This window comes from Notolepis coatsorum (assembly GCF_963971535.1).
Source record: "Notolepis coatsorum genome assembly, chromosome: 4".
In the NCBI taxonomy this organism is placed as follows: Eukaryota; Metazoa; Chordata; class Actinopteri; order Aulopiformes; family Paralepididae; genus Notolepis; species Notolepis coatsorum.
In genome coordinates this window covers 126643543-126666277 of record NC_140168.1, presented here as the reverse complement: position 1 = coordinate 126666277, position 22735 = coordinate 126643543, and the positions used below count along the sequence as shown (strand labels likewise).

General features: G+C 43.9%; 1 protein-coding gene across 1 annotated transcript in view; it reads left to right on the top strand.

Moving 5' to 3' along the window:
- prmt5 (protein arginine methyltransferase 5) overlaps window positions 1-22735 on the top strand; it is a 108302-nt gene that overhangs the window by 31916 nt on the left and 53651 nt on the right. The window contains exons 5-10 of the mRNA XM_084311687.1: window positions 728-840; window positions 6794-6843; window positions 6964-7127; window positions 7627-7788; window positions 8917-8994; window positions 13273-13331. Of these exons, the coding sequence (XP_084167813.1) occupies window positions 728-840; window positions 6794-6843; window positions 6964-7127; window positions 7627-7788; window positions 8917-8994; window positions 13273-13331 (626 nt within the window). The remainder of the gene's footprint in view (window positions 1-727; window positions 841-6793; window positions 6844-6963; window positions 7128-7626; window positions 7789-8916; window positions 8995-13272; window positions 13332-22735) is intronic.

The window sequence follows — 22735 nt, the reverse complement described above, 5'->3', positions numbered from 1 at the left end:
CACTTCCAATTCATTATGAGCATAAACACAAATGGACTCCCCAGCTCATCGTTGTAGCAAAGATATTCATTGCTTTCTTTTTTTCAGGGTGGAGATAAAGTCCAGACTGTCAGTGACCGATACTGTATAAGATCGTCTTAAATAAACATACTGTTGGCTCATATTCACAGTTTCTAAACTTTAGGCAACGCTAGCGACTGTAATGCCTGCTAGCATAATATTACATGCCTATTTTCTGGTATTGGTTTGAATGTATTTGTTTTTATATTTGTTTTTATATTTCAATGTCATTTGTCAAGTATACTATTATATACTTATTGTTTGTCTTGTAAGCCCATATGGGCTGGGCATACGCCTGTATGTAAGACACAAAAATAAAAAACATCAAATCAAATCAATCCAGCATTGCTTGCGGGTCCCCAAAACAACAAAGCTGGTCCACGAGAACAAAAAAAGATTGCGATAGATTGAGAAATGCTGTCCTATAGATTCAATAAGATTATATTAAAGCCACAATGGAAGTTGTAGTTTTAGATGAAGTTCTGTGTGGTAGTGCTGGAATCATTAACCCTTTCACTGCCACACTACAGAAGGTTAACCCTTTACTATCACACTACCAACGGTTACCGTAGGTAGTGTGATAGTAAAGGGTTAACCTTCTGTAGTGTGGCAGTGAAAGGGTTAACCTGATGTTGTGTATCATTAATCGCCTGATATATGTGGTCAGTTCTGGATCCGCGTGCCCCTGATGAGCCCCGAGGACACGAGGGAGGACCTGGTGGAGAACGAGCCCACCAGCTGCACCGAGGACGGGAGCGCAGATGAGAAGACCTGGAGCTGGTGAGTGGAGCTCCGTCTGACACGCATGCAGCTAGTGCTGTCCACTAACAGTCCTGTGAGATGAGAAGACCTGGAGCTGGTGAGTGGAGCTCCGTCTGACACGCATGCAGCTAGTGCTGTCCACTAACAGTCCTGTGAGATGAGAAGACCTGGAGCTGGTGAGTGGAGCTCCGTCTGACACGCATGCAGCTAGTGCTGTCCACTAACAGTCCTGTGAGATGAGAAGACCTGGAGCTGGTGAGTGGAGCTCCGTCTGACACGCATGCAGCTAGTGCTGTCCACTAACAGTCCTGTGAGATGAGAAGACCTGGAGCTGGTGAGTGGAGCTCCGTCTGACACGCATGCAGCTAGTGCTGTCCACTAACAGTCCTGTGAGATGAGAAGACCTGGAGCTGGTGAGTGGAGCTCCGTCTGACACGCATGCAGCTAGTGCTGTCCACTAACAGTCCTGTGAGATGAGAAGACCTGGAGCTGGTGAGTGGAGCTCCGTCTGACACGCATGCAGCTAGTGCTGTCCACTAACAGTCCTGTGAGATGAGAAGACCTGGAGCTGGTGAGTGGAGCTCCGTCTGACACGCATGCAGCTAGTGCTGTCCACTAACAGTCCTGTGAGATGAGAAGACCTGGAGCTGGTGAGTGGAGCGCCGTCTGACACGCATGCAGCTAGTGCTGTCCACTAACAGTCCTGTGAGATGAGAAGACCTGGGCCCTCATTCATCAACGTGTTCTACGCACAGATCTGTGCTTACCCTGTGCGTACGATCATTTCTAAGCAAAGAGTGGGATTCATCAATTTCGATTTGAACTTGACTCCGTGCTTACATCTACGCACAGGTCAGACCACACTTACCTGGCGCCCAGTGGTAGAATATATTATTACAACAAGGAAATGAGCTTCTGTGCATAATAACACTGGCATGTTCTGTACGAACCGTAGTTCATTATAGTTCATTGTAAAATAGCAACAGTAGTGTAATTATGGTCAAAACCCTATAAATAGCATTTGGAATAATAGATCTTTCTCTCAGAATGAATGCAGCATGGTTTATATAGCGTTATCGGAATATACAGGGTGTAGGCTACTGACTGACTGCGCTCCGCGTAGCTTGATTGATTGATTGATTGATTGAAAAGTTTATTAACAGATTGCAGAATGGGTACAGTACAGCTCAGTACATACAATTGTTAATTGGGGATGCAGACCAACTTTCGTCTTGTTTACATCAGGGTCCCCCATTTTCAATTCATCATAAATCATAAAGCTCAACTCGTTATTATTTTGCGCACAGACCGCCGAAACACGGGAACGTTTTGATTATATTAAGGCTTTACGTTAAACGAAACAAGTGGAATTTCGAAGCTGTAAGCAGAATAAATCATATGAATATAGTGTTCTTCCCCCTTTTTACTGTATAAGAAAGAATAGAAAACGCATTGCAATGACACCATGCAGATAGTGGACAGACTATATGATGGGATTCAAGTTCGCGTTTTTGTTGCTCATAGGCATGCTGTCAGAGTATGATATCTTAATCAAACATTCTAGAACATTTGTCGTCACAGATCATGTCCTAATAGAACATAGGCTATGGCATGGATCGTGATATTGTGTGGACTGTTATTATTACTGTACACCGGTACCACCCATTGTGACAACAGCCTTGTGAGTCCCGCACACAAACATGATGGAATTCAAGTTCATGTATTGAAAGGCGGCTACATCATACATGCAGTGAGATTCATTGTTCTTGTATATGCTCTCGTATTATATTGTTTATATAGGCTACCCAATACTGACATCAAAATAGATTGTAGTATGCCTCTAGAAATCATATGCAGCAGGTAGAAAATTGACGGGAGATCCATCGCGATTTGGAATAGAATTGAGGAGAACTTTAATCCCTGTGTATTAATCAAACAACACGGGAAAAGGCAGTCATATTCCAGCGCGGTCTTTATTAGCCGACAACAAAATAGATGCCTCTAAAAATCATATAGCCAATCGAACACAACTAATAAAGGCATTCATATTACAGCACGGTTATGATGACACACAACCAACGCCAAACAGTGGTCAACGAACGGTCTTTATTAGTATTTTGAGCTGTCCAGGCAGAATTGCAGCAATGGTCTTAGGGAGCCGTTGATATCTGACATCACCGTTTACAAATCCGCCTTTTATTTATCCCATAATACACGATAGTGTCTTCTTGGTTCGACAGCAGTGAATTCTCCGTGGAGTTTCTCAGAGTCCCGCTCGGGTCAGTCCATTATTTCACATCCCATGGGGGGTGTTTCCTCATTTTCATGACCATATATGGATAATCATGCACGAGCATTGACGGTAGAACAAAGTGGTATTCATCAACACGGAGGAGCATAGAGCCTGCTTACGCACCGTGTGATGAATCCCGACTTCCCTGTGCGTACACTAGTTCTACATTCCGTGCTTACGTGTGGAAATAGAAATGTTCTACGCACACTATTGATGAATGAGGGCCCTGGAGCTGGTGAGTGGAGCGCCGTCTGAAACATGGTGTCCACTAGGGGTGTAACGATGCATCGATTAATCGAAATGCATCGATTCTAATGTGTTCGATTTGATGCATCGATTTGAATATGTTAGAATCGATTATAATCAAAAATAATCCAAAAAAATAAAAATAATAATAATGTTGTTTTGTTGTGTGTATTGTTTTTATTGACCTATAGTCCATTCATGCTGAGTGAATCAGTTCCCCCAGCCACATTTGTGTATTCAAAGTTTTTTGGGGAATTAACTGATAGAAAATTAATCGAAAATTATTTGAAAATGTATCGAATCGTGGTCAAATTAAGAGATTTCATGATGCATTGAATCGTTGCCTGAAGAATCGTAATCGAATCGTTGTGAGGTGGCATCGTTACCCCCCTAGTGTCCACTAACAGTCCTGTGAAACAAAGCGGGGCTCACGCAACTACTCACTTTTGATGCTCAAAGGTGTTTTAACCCTTTCACTGCCACACGACAGCCAGTTAACCCTTTCACTGTGACAATACAGAAGGTTAGCCCTTTACTATCACACAACCGACGGCGATGCTCCATCATTAGCATCATCAGGATGCGGAGCTAATGATGGAGCATCGCCGTCGGTTGTGTGATAGTAAAGGGCTAACCTGTCATGTGGCAGTGAAAGGGTTAATTGTGACAAAAAAATATAGCTGATAGTGATACATACAACGTTTTGACCCTTCCGGTCTTTTCCAAGTATGACCGGATGACTTTAAAAGACCGGAAGGGTCGAAACGTTGTATGTGTGTATCTGCTATATATTTTGTCACAATTAAAACACCTTGGATCATCAAAAGTGAGTTGTTGCGAGCCCCGCTTGGTTTCATGTACTACTGTTTTTACAGTTTGGCTCAGCACCAAGGAACGGAGGATGTGCCTTACTCCTCTCTCACATGTCGTCCTCCTCTCTCACATGTTGTCCTCCTGTCTCACATGTTGTCCTCCTCTCTCACATGTCGTCCTCCTCTCTCACATGTCGTCCTCCTCTCTCACATGTTGTCCTCCTCTCTCACATGTCGTCCTCCTCTCTCACATGTCGTCCTCCTCTCTCACATGTCGTCCTCCTCTCTCACATGTTGTCCTCCTGTCTCACATGTTGTCCTCCTGTCTCACATGTCGTCCTCCTGTCTCACATGTTGTCCTCTCTCACATGTTGTCCTCCTCTCTCACATGTTGTCCTCCTGTCTCACATGTTGTCCTCTCTCACATGTTGTCCTCTCACATGTTGTCCTCCTGTCTCACATGTTGTCCTCCTGTCTCACATGTTGTCCTCCTGTCTCACATGTTGTCCTCCTGTCTCACATGTTGTCCTCCTGTCTCACATGTTGTCCTCCTGTCTCACATGTTGTCCTCCTCTCTCACATGTTGTCCTCTCACATGTCGTCCTCCTCTCTCACATGTTGTCCTCCTGTCTCACATGTTGTCCTCCTCTCTCACATGTTGTCCTCTTCTCTCACATGTTGTCCTCCTGTCTCACATGTTGTCCTCCTCTCTCACATGTTGTCCTCTCTCACATGTTGTCCTCCTGTCTCACATGTCGTCCTCCTCTCTCACATGTTGTCCTCCTCTCTCACATGTTGTCCTCCTCTCTCACATGTTGTCCTCTCTCACATGTTGTCCTCCTCTCTCACATGTTGTCCTCCTCTCTCACATGTTGTCCTCTCTCACATGTTGTCCTCCTCTCTCACATGTTGTCCTCCTCTCTCACATGTTGTCCTCTCTCACATGTTGTCCTCTCACATGTCGTCCTCCTCTCTCACATGTTGTCCTCCTGTCTCACATGTTGTCCTCCTCTCTCACATGTTGTCCTCCTCTCTGTCGTCCTCCTCTCTCACATGTCGTCCTCCTCTCTCACATGTTGTCCTCCTCTCTCACATGTTGTCCTCCTCTCTCACATGTTGTCCTCTCTCACATGTTGTCCTCCTCTCTCACATGTTGTCCTCCTCTCTCACATGTTGTCCTCCTCTCTCACATGTCGTCCTCCTGTCTCACATGTCGTCCTCCTCTCTCACATGTCGTCCTCCTCTCTCACATGTTGTCCTCTCTCACATGTCGTCCTCCTGTCTCACATGTCGTCCTCCTCTCTCACATGTTGTCCTCCTCTCTCACATGTCGTCCTCCTCTCTCACATGTCGTCCTCCTCTCTCACATGTTGTCCTCCTCTCTCACATGTTGTCCTCCTCTCTCACATGTCGTCCTCCTCTCTCACATGTCCTCCTCCTCTCTCACATGTTGTCCTCTCTCACATGTTGTCCTCCTGTCTCACATGTTGTCCTCCTCTCTCACATGTTGTCCTCCTCTCTCACATGTCGTCCTCCTCTCTCACATGTTGTCCTCTCTCACATGTCGTCCTCCTCTCTCACATGTCGTCCTCCTGTCTCACATGTTGTCCTCCTCTCTCACATGTCCTCTCTCACATGTTGTCCTCTCTCACATGTTGTCCTCCTGTCTCACATGTTGTCCTCTCACATGTTGTCCTCCTCTCTCACATGTTGTCCTCTCTCACATGTTGTCCTCCTGTCTCACATGTTGTCCTCTCTCACATGTTGTCCTCTCTCACATGTCCTCCTCCTCTCTCACATGTTGTCCTCTCTCACATGTTGTCCTCCTGTCTCACATGTTGTCCTCCTCTCTCACATGTCCTCCTCCTCTCTCACATGTCGTCCTCCTCTCTCACATGTCCTCCTCCTCTCTCACATGTCCTCCTGTCTCACATGTTGTCCTCTCTCACATGTTGTCCTCCTCTCTCACATGTCCTCCTCTCTCACATGTCGTCCTCCTCTCTCACATGTCCTCCTCCTCTCTCACATGTCCTCCTCCTGTCTCACATGTTGTCCTCTCTCACATGTTGTCCTCCTCTCTCACATGTCCTCCTCCTCTCTCACATGTCGTCCTCCTCTCTCACATGTCGTCCTCCTCTCTCACATGTCGTCCTCCTCTCTCACATGTTGTCCTCTCTCACATGTTGTCCTCCTCTCTCACATGTCCTCCTCTCTCACATGTCGTCCTCCTCTCTCACATGTCCTCCTCCTCTCTCACATGTCCTCCTCCTGTCTCACATGTTGTCCTCTCTCACATGTTGTCCTCCTCTCTCACATGTCCTCCTCCTCTCTCACATGTCGTCCTCCTCTCTCACATGTCCTGCTCCTCTCTCACATGTCCTCCTCCTCTCTCACATGTCGTCCTCCTCTCTCACATGTCCTCCTCCTCTCTCACATGTTGTCGTCCTCTCTCACATGTCCTCCTCCTCTCTCACATGTCGTCCTCCTCTCTCACATGTCCTGCTCCTCTCTCACATGTCCTCCTCCTCTCTCACATGTCGTCCTCCTCTCTCACATGTCCTCCTCCTCTCTCACATGTCGTCCTCCTCTCTCACATGTCCTCCCCCCGTCTCTCCACCAGGTGGCACACGTTCAGGACTCTGTGCGACTACAACAAGAGGATCTGTCTCGGTGAGGAAGAACATAATGTGAAACAAACCCCCCGTCGGGCCAATGTCCGCAAAAGCATTAACAGAATTGTAGCTGTTTTTTTTTGCCACCGAGTTGACGATCTGTTTGTCCCTGTTGTAGCTATTGAAGTCGGGGCGGACATACCCTCCGAGGCCGTGGTCGACAAGTGGCTCGGGGAGCCCATCAAAGCGGCCATACTTCCCACCAGTATCTTCCTGACCAATAAGAAGGGCTTCCCCGTCCTGTCGAAACCCCACCAGAGAATCCTCTTTCGCCTTTTCAAGGTATATGAAATGGGCAGTGATACAAAATGCCGATCCGTGTTTTGTTTTTTGTTCTACAGTTTAGCGGCAGAAGAATGCAGTGCATCCTAAATGATGAACTAGGGCTGGGGGAGATTCTTGCTCAAATGTGAATCACGATTTTTCTATAAGAATTGAGATCACGATTCTCTCGCACGATTCTTATTTTTTCAATATAATCATTTATTGCACTCTTTCTTAAACGGACAACATAACATGTCAAAGTGCTTGACTTAAAACTTAAACATAACATATATGAAAGTGCTTGACTTAAACTTAAAAAGTCTCTTGTAACATACAAAATAACTCAAGTCAGAATCGTCATTTAAAAAAAGTTAAGTAAATATTTTTTTTAATAAAGAAAATCGTCATAATTTAGAAATGAGATTGCATAGGTCGATGAATCAAGATCGAGATTTTATTTCGATGAATCGCCCCCAGCCCTATGATTCACTAACGTCACACTCGTCGTCACACACAGCTGGAGGCCCAGTTCATCTTCACCGGCTCCAGCCGCCACAGTGAGAAGGACTTCCGCTCCTACCTGCAGTACCTGGAGTACCTCAACCAGAACAGGCCCTCGCCCAACGCCTACGAGCTGTTCGCCAAGGGCTACGAGGACTACCTCCAGTCCCCGCTCCAGGTCCGTTTGTGATGTCTCGTGTGTGTTGTGTGTTCTTCTCCATGTGTTGGGCCACGAAGGAAATCTTCCAACTCGTCGAGATGGAATCCTGAACTGAACTGGAATACTGTTGTGTTTACACACCATATTTTATCAATTTATTATGTCGTCATATCATCATGTGCACGTCCTCTTCTACCTCATTTTAGATTTGTATAGTGTTTGCAGTGTTTCCCACAGGATTTTCAGAGACTATGGGGGGGTGAACCTCCGACCCTCTAGGGGGTGCCCCCCCCGAATTTTTTTTTGTTTGTGTACATTTTAAAGTTAAATGCATCAATCTGGTCCACTTTGAGAGCAAAATAAAGAGGCTAGATCTATGATGAACTTTGTGCTCAAAACACAAAGTCGACTAGACTAGTGCTTCCCAGTCCTCTCCTCGAAGCACCCCAGCCGTTCAATGTATTTGTTAAATTCCACCACCAGCACACCTGATTCAACTTAACTAGCCCTTTATTAGTTGAATCAGGTGTGCTGGTGGTGGAATTTAACAAATGCATGGAACGGCTGGGGTGTCTCGAGGAGAGGTTTGGGAACCACTGGACTAGAGCAAACATTTGAGCCATCAAAGAAATGAAGCAAAAGTGGTTACCTGTGTTGAACTGGTTTATTTTTTAGAAAATAAAAAAATATAGTGTATTACTATTATGACTACTACCACTGCCAATACTACTGATACATCCCTATTGGCAAAGCGTTCTCTTTAAAAAGAATAGTAAAAAAAAAAAAAAAAATTTCTTTACTCCTTTACTGTATGAACCACAGTCTCGGGGTGGGTCATACGGAACCACGCATTTCACTATAATGTACCTTATATGTGACCAATAAAACAGAACTTGAACTTGAGCAGTGCTCTGGTTGAGCAGTCCTCTGGCTGAGCAGTCCTCTGGCTGAGTAGTCCTCTGGCTGAGCAGTCCTCTGGCTGAGCAGTCCTCTGGCTGAGCAGTCCTCTGGCTGAGCAGTCCTCTGGCTGAGCAGTCCTCTGGCTGAGCAGTCCTCTGGCTGAGCAGTCCTCTGGCTGAGCTTCCTCTGGTTGGGGTTCCCTGTGTGTCCTCTGTATGGCTGACCTGTTTGTCTCCTCCCCATCAGCCCCTCATGGACAACCTGGAGTCCCAGACGTATGAGGTGTTTGAGAAGGACCCCATCAAGTACTCCATGTACCAGCAGGTAACCAGTTACATAACCTCCCAGTACCAGCAGGTAACCAGTTACTAAGGCTGTCCCCGAACCCTGTTTTTAGGGTTCGAACGTTCGCCAGGGTTTTTCGAACATACGTTAGAACGTTCGTTTTTATAATTAATTAATTGTATTATTATAGATCCTACGGAGGGCGGCATTGCATAGTTTATCGGTGAAAAAAAGTTGTTTACAGTGGTGGCTGTTCATGTAAACATGTAAAATAAAGTGGTCAAAACTCAGTACAGGGCCGAGTATCAATAGTTAAGATGGATGTTTTACCTAGAATCAACTTCTTTAGCTCAATGTTACCGTTACCCCCTCCTGCTGATTACTGGAAAAAATTACACTCCACCACATATAAATTTATTTGGAATAACAAACCTCCACGAATAAAAAGATCCACTGCACAGAGAAACAAAGCCGACGGAGGTTTAGCATTTCCATACTTCTACCACTATTTTAAAGCGTTCTCTTTAAGACCACTGAGCACCTGGTTTGATCCTCAAGCATCTGTATCCTGGAGAACATTAGAAGAGAACATAGTGGCACCACATAGATTGCAGGATATAGTATACATCAAATTATCAATTAAGCAATGCGACTTGAAATTTGGCCCTCTTATAACATGTGATTCGGATATGGCGTGACACACAGAAAGAATGTACTAACCAACACAAATGGCATAGCCATTCTCCCATATTAAATAACAATACACTCCTTATTGCACATCGACTTATCAGATATCCCAAATGGGAAAAGCAAGGCATACATGCATTGGGAGATATATTCAACAAACAGGGTTTCTGTAGCTATCATGAAATTCAGAACAAATTTAACCTCACCAGCTCCACTTATTATTTCTATATACAGTTATTAGCAACTTTGAAGGCCCATGGAGTCCCATTAAAGATACCACTTGAGCACCACAGATATCACAAATTCTTCTATGAAAGGGAGACATCGAGAGGCTTTGTATCTGACTTTTATCATCACTTACTAACGTCTTCGTATGAAATCTTTCCCCTAGACTCAGTTTGGAGGAGGGATATACCAGACTTGAAAGTAGATTTTGATTGGCAAGAAGTCTGGGTAAACGTTCGACTAGCGTCACGCAACCCGGACCATCAACAGATTAATCTTAATTATATTCATAGGACTTACCTGACACCTATAAGATTGAACCGAATGGGGCTTAAACAAGATTCTCTATGCTCCTTGTGTCTAAGAGGTGATATAGGTACATTTATGTATTGGGAATGCCCCCCTGTTACGTCTTTCCCCGCCATGCTTATTCTGCCGAAGACGCTGGACAGCGTCTTTGATATCAATATTTCAAAAATCTGTGATCGAAATCATATTTCTCCCCCGGAGACATTATATGTACTGGTGAGCCCCTCTCAACTCTCCAACGGTTCAAGAGCGCCATCTGGTGGCCGATCGGCCGCTCGCCCAAACAGGAAGTGATGCTCACCCATATTTCGTCCGGGCACTCGATATCATTAGCAGGACTCCATCTTGACACAATGGATGTCGATCGGTTGCAAATAACTCGATAAACAACATGATTTGGACGTATATACTATTATACAACCTGGAAATTGATCGGATATTTCGACATCCCATAATAGAACAATTTCTGTTCCACGCTCATCTCCCAACGGCACGAGGAAGCTACGGTGAGTTTCAGCGTTATTTTTTAATGTCTTCGATACTAACTGCTCTAATGATCATATCACCCACACTAGATGAATGATATAACGTTGCCCACGGAATTATAAACGACCCCCCCCCCCCCCCCATCCGGTCAACATCAGATCATACGTAGTAACTCCTAGAAGCACGTCCAGTTGAAATTTTTTATCTCTCACAGATTCCTACCAAACTGTATTTGATCATCAATATAATGCATTTAGGGCTATAAATAAAGTTCTGGAGAAAGCTGCAGAAAACGATAAAAACATACTTATACTTTAGACCGTATTTTAGTATGAATGTGTGAATGAAAAAGTATAACGTTGCTACACCCTGAACAATAGATATAGGACGTTGAATGGGCCATAGTAATGTCAATTTAGCAATACAATTTAAAAAGTTATAGCCCTGCAAAGAAGGGGAACTTCTCCATGTTAAATAGGGCTGGCGAGGGATGGTAAATTATGAATTTAACCCCGGCGATCAAAGTGTTAAGATATTCTGGGAAGAAGTCACTACGCAATTATCAGAATTTGTATTTCTGAACATACCTGTAATGCCTTCTGTATTGTTGTTGAATGATGTTTCGCAGTTAGCAGCCTCTATACAGCTAAAGAGACTAATTTTGTTTGGTCTTACGGCTGCTAAAAAGTTGATTGCATCACGATGGATTCAACCGGATAAAATGTGCCGGAAGGTATGGGTTCTTACCTATCTCGATGTGATTTATTTAGAGATATCTAGAGCAAGAATTTTAGGTGTCAATGAAGCCAGCATTGCAATCTGGTTAGAAGTGGTGGAGAGAATAAAGGTTAGCATATGAATTGTAATCTCTGGTTAGAAACTAATAATGGATGGATTATCCAAGGGGGGTCCTGAGGGGGGGGAAGAAGAACGAGCAAGAGCATAATGTATGTACTGTATTGTATAATGGGGATTATGTATATATCTCGTAACCTACATTTATTGATTCAAATACAGGAATGTATATTCCTGTGATTTATTGAGATATTTACTGTTAATGTTTGTCTTGTCAAAAAAATTATAAAAAAATTTGTTTAAAAAAAAATAAAGGCAAAAGACAGCAGTCAAACATAATATCATATAATAACGCACTCACTTTTTGTCCCCGGCCCGGTAGAACATCGCTGTATGAATTGGAATAACCGAAGCTTTCTGGTCTGGCGGGCTTGAAATTTCCATAAATGTGTATCCAATCCATAAATCCATTTAGTTAGATCCAGTATTGACTGAATGTATCTGTGATTATTATAGATTTTCGACAACAACCATTAGCACTGCAGTCATTTGAATTTCCTGGTTGACTCTTCCGCTCCCGCACGTGATGTCACACGAAAGCCAGCCGCACTCGCCCAATAGACTATTCTATTCTAAACAGCGCCTCCTCACCTCGACTCAACCCTGCGCGCCTCCTTTTATTTTTAATTTTTTTCGAACGTTCAAACCCATCAATTAAAATCCGAATGCCAGCGTAACGAACGAACGTTCGAACGCTCGGGCTCAGCCTTACCAGTTACATAACCTCCCAGTACCAGCAGGTAACCAGTATAACCTCCCAGTACCAGCAGGTAGCCAGTATAACCTCCCTGTACCAGCAGGTAGCCAGTATAACCTCCCTGTACCAGCAGGTAACCAGTCACATAACCTCCCAGTACCAGCAGGTAACCAGTATAACCTCCCAGTACCAGCAGGTAACCAGTATAACCTCCCAGTACCAGCAGGTAGCCAGTCACATAACCCACGAGCCACAGTGTCTGGGAATGTTCCTTTACACATTAATAACATCCTGTTCCTTTTAGGGCTGACCCCTATTAGTCGACTAATCGGTCGAAAGGGGCCGTAGTCGACTAACCAACCTCTTAGTCGAATAGTAAAAAAAAAAAAGTTTTTATTTTTTATTTTTTTTATCATCATTCTTTCCAAAAGAAAAGAGGCCTAGAAGCGTGGCTAACGCTAATGGCACGCATACCAGAGGCTAACTGCCTACGAAAACAGGCACAGAGGCACTGAAAGAGGATTTCACCCATCTAATGAACACACTAGACTAGACAAATATCAAGATGTATCCATCAGTGGACCAATTGCATGCTTTTGCAGAGGACAAGAAGCCTTCAGTCGACTCCTTCAGACATTAAGCACCCCCCACAGCCCAAATGGAATGACTAAAAAAAATTTAAATCAATTTCTTTTGTTTTTTTTTAGTCGACAAATAGTCGAATAACGGCTAATTTTGGCCAATCATAGTCGACCATCCAAATCCTTAGTCGGGGACAGCCCTAGTTCCTTTATTACACATTAATAACACCCTGTTCCTTTACACATTAAGAACATCCTGTTCCTTTACACATTAAGAACATCCTGTTATCCTTTACACATTAATATCTTATGCCTTTACACATAAATAAGAGTATGGTGGTTGATGGTAGAATCTTACTAGACCCTTTTTTTCATCCGTGTCATCTTGTAGACAAAACTCAGATTCTAGAATGTACATGTTACCTGTTGACACTGAACGGATTCATCAGACACTGACTTGCTGTATTGTGTCTCCAGGCGGTGTATAAGTGTCTACTGGACCGGGTGCCAGAGGAGCAGAAAGACACCAATACACAGTGAGTAGTGGCACAAGGTCCCTGTCTAACCCTAACCCATAGTGTGGCACAAGGTCCCTGTCTAACCCTAACCCATAGTGTGGCACCAGGTCCCTGTCTAACCATAACCCATAGTGTGGCACAAGGTCCCTGTTTAACCCTAACCCATAGTGTGGCACAAGGGCCCTGTCTAACCCTAACCCATAGTGTGGCACAAGGGCCCTGTCTAACCCTAACCCATAGTGTGGCACAAGGGCCCTGTCTAACCCTAACCCATAGTGTGGCACAAGGTCCCTGTCTAACCCTAACCCATAGTGTGGCACAAGGTCCCTGTTTAACCCTAACCCATAGTGTGGCACAAGGTCCCTGTTTAACCCTAACCCATAGTGTGGCACAAGGTCCCTGTTTAACCCTAACCCATAGGTGTGGCACAAGGTCCCTGTCTAACCCTAACCCATAGTGTGGCACAAGGGCCCTGTCTAACCCTAACCCATAGTGTGGCACAAGGGCCCTGTCTAACCAATAGTGTGGTGCCCTGTTTAACCCTAACCCATAGTGTGGCACAAGGTCCCTGTCTAACCCTAACCCATAGTGTGGCACAAGGGCCCTGTTTAACCCTAACCCATAGTGTGGCACAAGGTCCCTGTTTAACCATAACCCATAGTGTGGCACAAGGTCCCTGTTTTTACTTTTACACGGATGTGAAGCTGATTTTAGACTTTGGTCAAGTCATGTTAACATTGTGTTAACGTTGCTTCTCCCCCGCCGTCGGAAGCACTCTCATATCACTGTCAAAATATCTTTGCACATGGGGCGCTCCAGTAGTAAAGTTGCCAAAATAGTGAAAGGAATAGCAAGACATGTCCCCTTTAGCATGCAACATCCCACATATGGGACGTTTTTCGGACTTTTTGCAACCGGCACTTTGGCAACCCCTAGTGGCTCGGGTGTGCATATTTTGTAATACAATATATATATCGAATTAAAGCCCCGTTTGTTGCCTGTGGATAGCCCTTTCAGGTGTCAAAATCCATTGAGCGGTTCTCGAGTTACATGCCGGTATTTGAGGCTTGTGCAAAGTACACGGTATTGCGCAAAATACCACTCCCGACTCAGGCTGCAGTAGTTCCGTCAATCTAGATCCGATCTCGAAAATGATTGTGGAGGGTTGTAGCCAATGAGTGTGGCTTTCAAATGATACCCCACTTGGGGATCTACATAAAAAAAAAAAAAAACAGAAAAAACACAAACTGGAAGAGAAACAGCCAAATTAATTGAAGTCTATGAGAAAACTGAGTTTTTCTTTGTACACAGTTTACCAAAATCACTCCTAATCACTCATTTCTGAATGGATCTTTATGAAATTTGGATATGTACTAGCCAGGGGAGGAAACTAACTTTTTGGCTTACCAGCCAACTGGCGAGTATATGATTTTTTTTACCAGCCAAACAGATTTTTTACCAGCCATAAATAAATCGCTAATTGTGATAATTACTTATTTGTATGTCTTCGTCTAAATTGATTTTCAATCATAGTAATAATCACACCGTGTCTCTACTCTTTAAAATATTTATTACCATAAAATATTAATACTTTGGGTGCCGGGACACGTCTTCTCACGTCTTTGCTGGCCATGCTAAAGTTGCCGGGGGACGCTGTACAGCGTCCTTATATCAATATTTCAAAAATCTGCGATCGGATTCATAATGTCCCTCCGCTGGCCTGAGATCCACCAGCAGGACCCACTGAGCTCTCTGGCGGTTCAGGAGCGCCATCTGGTGGCCGATCGGCGCAACCGCTTAACAGGAAGCGCAGTAGAGGTTTTGCTAGACGTCCGTATTGCTTCCGGCCACTCGGTACATGTCCCGTGACTCTAGCTCGTCACACTACATAGCGATCGATTGCCAATAACTCGATAAACAACATGATTTGGACGTATATACCATTATACAAGCTGGAGATGGACCGGGTAATAATATATCCCATAATGATAAAATTTCTACTCGACGATGATCGCCCAACGGCGCGCGGAGACTAGGGTGAGTTTCAGCGTGTAACGTTACCGTCTTCGATAATAACTGATATTATCAACATTTGACCCACATTAGATGATTGGTATAACGCTGCCCACGGAATTATAAACGCCCCCTCGCCCATCCGGTCAACATCAGATGACGTGTAGTAACTTCTAGAAGTACGTCTAGTTGGAATTTTTTATATCGCGCTGATTGCCATCAAACTGTATTTCATCATCAATATAATGCATTTGGGGCTATATATCACGTTCTGGAGAAAGCTGCAGAAAGAGATGAAAACATACTTATACATTAGACCATACTTTACTATGAATATGTGAATGAAAAAGTTTAACGTTGCTACACAATGAACAATACATATAGGACTTTGAATGGGCCCTAATAATGGCAATGTAGCAATAGAATTTAAAAAGTTATAGCCCTGCAAAGAAGGGGACTTTCTCCATAGACAAATAGCGCTGGCAATCTATGGTATATCATTAATTTAACCTTAGGCAACCAACGTGTTAAGTGTCTCTACTCTTCACAATATTAGCATAAAACATATATTAATCGCACCGTCTCTACTCTTCAAAATATTAGGATATCACATATTAACATGAAAGAGGGAACTATTCTGGACTGGGTTGGGCTGAACTGGGCAGTGAAAGATGCTGGGCTGGACTGGGTTGGGCAGGGAAAGTTGGGCTGGTCTATGTTGGACTGGGTTGGGCTGGACTGGGCTGGGCAGTGAAAGAACCAAGCATTTCACTGTAATGTAATAGCTAAATAAAACAGAACTTGACTTGTTACTTTTGCACTCTGGTTGGATGCCAAACGTATTCTGGTAGTTCTTGTGCTGTATGATGACAATACATTGGAATCGAATCTCATGTCAACGCTAGGGGTTCAGCAGGTGTATTCTGAATGACAAGTATGACACAACATCACCGTTGTGAAGGGCATATGGGCGAGTGGTGATATGGGGGGAAACCCGGTAATAATAAAATGTCACTCGGCTGCATTTAAGCAAAGCCACTCAGTATAGTCGTCCACAATGTTGAACGCGCGTTATGGTAGCTTGGTACATGCTAGGTAGCTAGCCGGCTAATGCTGGTTGACTTGAGTGAGTGGAATCGTTAGCCTCACGCCCACTTGTCATTCTCATCCGACTCGAAGGAGACTCGTCGCGTGCTGTTGTTCGCCCCCATGTCAGACCGCATTGATATCTGAAAGCGACGACTCTACATGCAATTATTTTCATCCACTGATGTGTTTTTGTCTACGTATGTCTACGTTGTCAAGCCGGTGACAGGAGTCTGTAGGGCCGCACGCAGTGGTCTATCCACTTCCCCTAGATAGGCGGCATCTTCTAGAAAACGAGTGTTCATTGGAGGAGCTTAGAGCGCAACGATGTTAATTGGTTATGGATTATTATGAGGCGCAAATGGGAGGAATCATGAGGGGGGAGTCAGAGTTCGGCTTGTGCCAGTGAGCGAGATCAGCAGATTGCAGAATGTTTTTTTTGTTTTGTTTACTACTCGCCAGTGTGGCGAGTGCTCTTCATGAATCACTTGCCAAACATAAAGAATACTCGCATTTGGCGAGTAAAATGGCCTAATTTCCTCCCCTGCAAGGCTTCAGGCTATGGCTCCGTCTGGATTTGTAACCTTCTGGGGAAATACTACCTCTGGACTACTACAGAAAAACTTGAGTAACAAGTTTTTCTACAACTCAAGTTCAGACCTATGTTACTCTACGTTAGCACAAAGTGAATTATTTTTCTGGAATCAAACTTCAGAATGTCATCTTTCAAAAGAGACCAGGCTCATGCATGTGCTATAAGTATAAAGTATGTTGCCTCCTGGGGCGGCTAGGTGGTGTAGTGGGCAAGGCGCTCGCCACCAATGCAGGAGACGCTGGGTTCGAGCCCAGCTCTCCGCATTGCTATCAGCTTGGCTGGTCGTTCATACTAATTCAATTGGCAGTATTAGGGGGTGGGAAGCTGATGGGTGGGGATCGGACGTTGTGGACAGCGACTCCTACAGGTCGGTTGGTGCACCTGCGCAGCAGAATCGGAAAGCGACGGGGGCGGCGTGTCCCTCCCACGCAGACCCCCGACGCTGAGAGGTCGCGCTGTGCAGGTGAAAAGATGCCACGGCTGCCTCCTCGAGTACCGGAGGGGACACGTGATGTAAGGCTTCGTCCACATTGCAGCCGGCTTGTGGGAGGCATGGCCTAACGCCGTTCGAGACAGGGGAGGGTAGAATTGGACGATACGAAATTGGGATGAGGAAAAAAATAAATAAAAAATGGGAGAAAAAGTAGATAAAAAAAATTATGTTGCCTCCTGGAGTGATACACCTGCCTCCTGGAGTGACACACCTGCCTCCTGGTGTGACACACCTGGAGTGACGCACCTGCCTCCTGGTGTGACGCACCTGCCTCCTGGAGTGACGCACCTGCCTCCTGGTGTGACGCACCTGCCTCCTGGAGTGACGCACCTGCCTCCTGGAGTGATACACCTGCCTCCTGGAGTGACACACCTGCCTCCTGGTGTGACACACCTGGAGTGACGCACCTGCCTCCTGGTGTGACGCACCTGCCTCCTGGAGTGACGCACCTGCCTCCTGGTGTGACGCACCTGCCTCCTGGAGTGACGCACCTGCCTCCTGGAGTGACGCACCTGCCTCCTGGAGTGACACACCTGCCTCCTGGAGTGACACACCTGCCTCCTGGAGTGTTCTTGATCTGGCCAACCTTTGTGGAGGGCCTTTCCTTCACCAGGGAAAGAGTTCTTCTATCATCACCACAGTTGTTTTCCGTGATCTTCCGGATCTTTTGGTGTTGCTGAGCTCACCAGAGCGTTCTTTCTTTTTAAGAATGTACCAAACAGTTGATTTGGCCACACCTAATGTTCTAGTATCTCTCTGGTGGGTTTGTTTAGTTTTTTTCAGCCTAATGATGACTTGCTTCAGGGATGCACCGAATATTCGGCAGCCGAAAATTATCGGCCAAAAATGGTTAAAAGGGCTCTTTCGGCTTTCCGAAAATATATCACAGAATGTCAAAGAACAGGGTTACGTAACGTTCATAACCTAAAGTGTTGTTGTGATGACGTAATCAAAACGCGCAACATGTAACGTGAGCAGCTTGGCAGCTCTTCCTGCGTTCTGCAGCCTGTGATAACTAACTCCTCTTGGGAGTTGCGCTGTTTCTATAAACTCTGCGAGCAACGCATCCAATAAATGAGTCTTTAACATGCTTTATATCCTCGCCATTACTATATGCCCGTCGCGGTTAAAGGTTAGCGTTAAGCTAGCTAACGCTTCCATTCCTCTTTGACCAGTCTCTCGTAAAAGCTATGTCATCCCCCGCTAAGAGTCATGGGAGATGTAGTAAATACAACAGTCCTGTGTGTGTCTTTATGCAGATCGTTATGCAGTTTTAAAGCACCTTGGCTTTGTTCTGAATGCACTTTGTTGTAGTTATCCTACAGAGAAAAGAAAATGCACTTGACTTTAATGCACATTTTGTTGTATGCAAAGAGAAAATGTTTGAATTGTACAATCTTTCAGCAGTCAGTCTGGAATTAATGTATGCATTCAAAAGTGCTGAATAAATGTTTTATGGGCCCATAATAGTGATTATTAATATTATTTAAGTTAAGTTTAGCCATAATCATGTATTTTGCCATAATCAGGTAGCTGAAAAAAAAAGAAAAAAAAACATTATATATATATTTATATTAATCATTTTCGGCATTCGGTTTTCAGCCAACTGTTTCCTATTTTCGGTATCGGTTTCGGCCAAGAATTTCCCATTCGGTGCATCCCTATGCTTCACTGATAGTGAAGCTCTTAGGACCTCATTGCGAGTTGACGGCAACAGAGTCCAAATGCAGATACCACACTTGAAATGAACTCTAGACCTTTTATCTGCTCTTTGTAAGTGAATTAATGAGGGAGTAACACACGCCAGGCCATGGAACAGCTGAGCAGCCAACTGTCAATTACTTTCTGCAGCACTGATGATAGTTGAAGGCTGAACTGTTTGCTGCTTTTTAAATGCACTTAAAAAAAATTATTGTTAGCACTGATGTCTTGCATTAACTCTTTGGACGCCACTGACTTGAGCATTGTTTGTTCCTACCACGCCAACGCTCTAAAACAGTGGTCACCAACCTTTTTAAGCCCAAGATCACTTCTTTTTTTTTGGTGAAGGCAAGATCTACCTATTGAAGCGTTGAGAGAAAAAGACAGCCAAGACTGTACTTTAAACTGAATTACTTTTAATTGCCTGTATTGTAATTACATGCAATGCTTTGGTCCAACATTAAAACGTCAAAGTAGAACTGCAATAAAATTATGTACTTTCTCAGTCAGTGCTAAGTGCAGGCATCTTATGCAGCATCACTTTTCACATCAAAACAAAAGTAGAACTGTAATGTGGACTTTCTCATATTATTAACATTGACAAACATATTTACAATTAGCATTTTATAAAGTAGAACTGTAATGTGTACTTTCTCAGTCAGTGCTAAGTGCAGTCATCTTATGCAGCATCACTTTTCACATCAAAACAAAGGTAGAACTGTAATGTGGACCTTCTCCTATTAACATTGCCAAACATATTTACAATTAGCATTTTATAAAGTAGAACTGTAATATGTACTTTCTCAGTCAGTGCTAAGTGCAGTCCTCTTATGCAGCATCACTTTTCACATCAAAACAAAAGTAGAACTGTAATGTGGACTCTTATTATTAAAATTAGAAAATGCTAATTGTAAATGTTTGTAAAAGTAGAACTGTAATATGTACTTTCTCAGTCAGTGCTAAGTGCAGTAATCTTATGCAGCATCACTTTTCACATCAAAACAAAAGTAGAACTAATCTGGACTCTCAGGGAAAGATCTAAAAAAAAAAAGAAAAACCTTTTTTTATACATTTTTTTTTTCAGGGAAAGATCTACAGGGAAGGTCTCAAAGATCGACCAGTCGATCGCGATCGACGGGTTGGTGACCACTGCTCTAAAAGATAGGAATAAGTGGCTGTGTTTGCAGGGCTATATATATATTCTATATTATAGCTATGTATACATTACTATGGCCCATTTGACATCAACTATTATCTATCGTTCAATATGTGAAAAATAATAAATGTTTTCATGTATACGTTCCCGTGTTATACCGTGTTGAATATAAGTATAGTTTTAGAGTGATCCTGTCTAATCCCAGAAAACTACGATATGCAGCAAAACGTGAATTTCACAAAGCGTTGCCGTTTCTCGCCTGGACACGCTACTATTTCCAAATCAAATGTATGTAATGGGTATTATGTTTCATCATGAATGCATGAAAGGAGGGGGGCTAGTTTTTTGATGCTTTGATTGTCACCAACGGCATACGTTGTGGAGTAACGTTACACCTGATCAAAGCAGGATTGATATAATTTAGTCCTTACCTTCACTAGGAGGTACCCCAAAAAGAATATTCCAATTGTCTGATCGCGAGTCCAATTATTGGTGTCCATCGTGTCGCCAACATAATCCACCACTAGGGCTGCAACTAACGATTATTTTGGTAGTCGACTAATCTGTCGAAATTTTTTTCGATTAGTCGACTAATTTAACGATTATTTCTGTCACACCCTCCATCTCTGCTTCCTGTGGGCGCGGCTCCTTTTCTGGGCTCCAGTACATGTTTTACCTCACATGCTCAAGTCTGCAGACCTGTGAATGTCACCCTGTTGTCCAGTCCTTAACACATTCAGGGCCATTTGGATCCGTCTAATATCACTCTAGACGGCCAGCATTTCTAAACAGACTTGCATAGTCCGTGAGGCTGTTTGTAGAGCAAAATCTATACTTTATAGTATTGCTATCTGTCCATTCTCATTGTCAATTGACACCATAAACCGTCCCTTCAAAATGTCTTAAAGAAATAATTTTTTCATCAATTATAAGGGATTTGGGCTAGTATATTTCCTGGAAGGCGAGATACAGGGCGCTAAGCTAGTAACGTTAAATCCAATGGTATTTCGGCACTACAGAAGCTAGAGTTAAAAATCAAACTGCATATGATCGGTATGATGGTCCACCATGAATGCATGAAGGGGGGGGGGGGCGTCGTTTCTGATTATTGATTACCAATAACCGCGTTAGCCTCAGTAACCACATTCGCTGATCGGGTGGATGGCTATCATAACAAGGCCTGATCAGCGTGTTATTTTACGTGAAAAAGATCTTACCGTGGGCCGGTTGGATCCCCCAAAGGATTTCCCAGTTATCGATCGCCATCTGGTAGATCGATATGTCCATTGGCTGATCATATATTCCTTTACTGCACACGGAAATCTGCGTCCCAAAACGTATTCCGTGCTACATGCTATAGGCATAGCTTCAGGTTAGCAGAAAACTACATTGGAGATCCAGAAAAAACAAGACAACTTCTGCCACAGGGAACACTGCATTATCGAGATGGCGCCCCTTAGAGGATCTGGCCGGTAATGCACTTTTTCGAATTCAAAGAGTAGGGTACTTCTGCAGTGCTGCTCGGTGACATCGAGTAGGTTATTCAAATGGAATAAAAGCCAAAACAACCTTCCCACGGACATGTCCGTGGATGGCCCTCTAGCGGTGGATCCGAAACACGGACATCTCCGTGGTTGGCCGGGAAACGGTTAACATAACATGATCCCATAGCAAATTTAAATAATTACTCATGAAACATTTGAATTAGGATCTTAAGCTACTTGCTTAATCAAATGTATTTAATAACATACAATAATCAATAATAATACAAATTAAAGTGCAAGTTTACATTTACATTTAGTCATTTAGCCCAGGGTTCCCAAACTTTTCAGGCCGCGACCCAAAAATAACGGGGTCAGAGAGCCGTGACCCCCACTATTATAGGAGGTAAAAAAAAATATAAATGGAAATGTATGGTTGAAATATGCACACGTTCAAACGCACACACACACTGAGCATTGGAGGCTTTTAACCAGGGCCGGACTGGGGAAATCATTCAGGCCAGGAAATATAGTGCAAAATAAAGCCCCAGTCAGGCCACTTTTTAAGCAGGGGGTCTGGGGGTCCCCCATGTTAGATCCTGATCAATCTGGCCAGTACCACGTCTTCGTCTGTTTGGCTCTCCATCCAATTCCTCTGTGTTGTGTCATTTTAATGGTCCTGACGTCTCAGATACTGGCTGATAAGATCCTTATCTCTCCCCGTTAGTACAATCCGCAAACCATAATAATTCTCCACCTCCGTAAGAAACCGACACTTCGACAACGTGAAATACCTTACAAGGAAAAGCGTGGTTTATTTGATAAACAGAAACCTCAGCTCAGATGTTAACAGATGTTATTGTCCTTAAAGTCTATTCTAATGATCTTTCGGTGTGT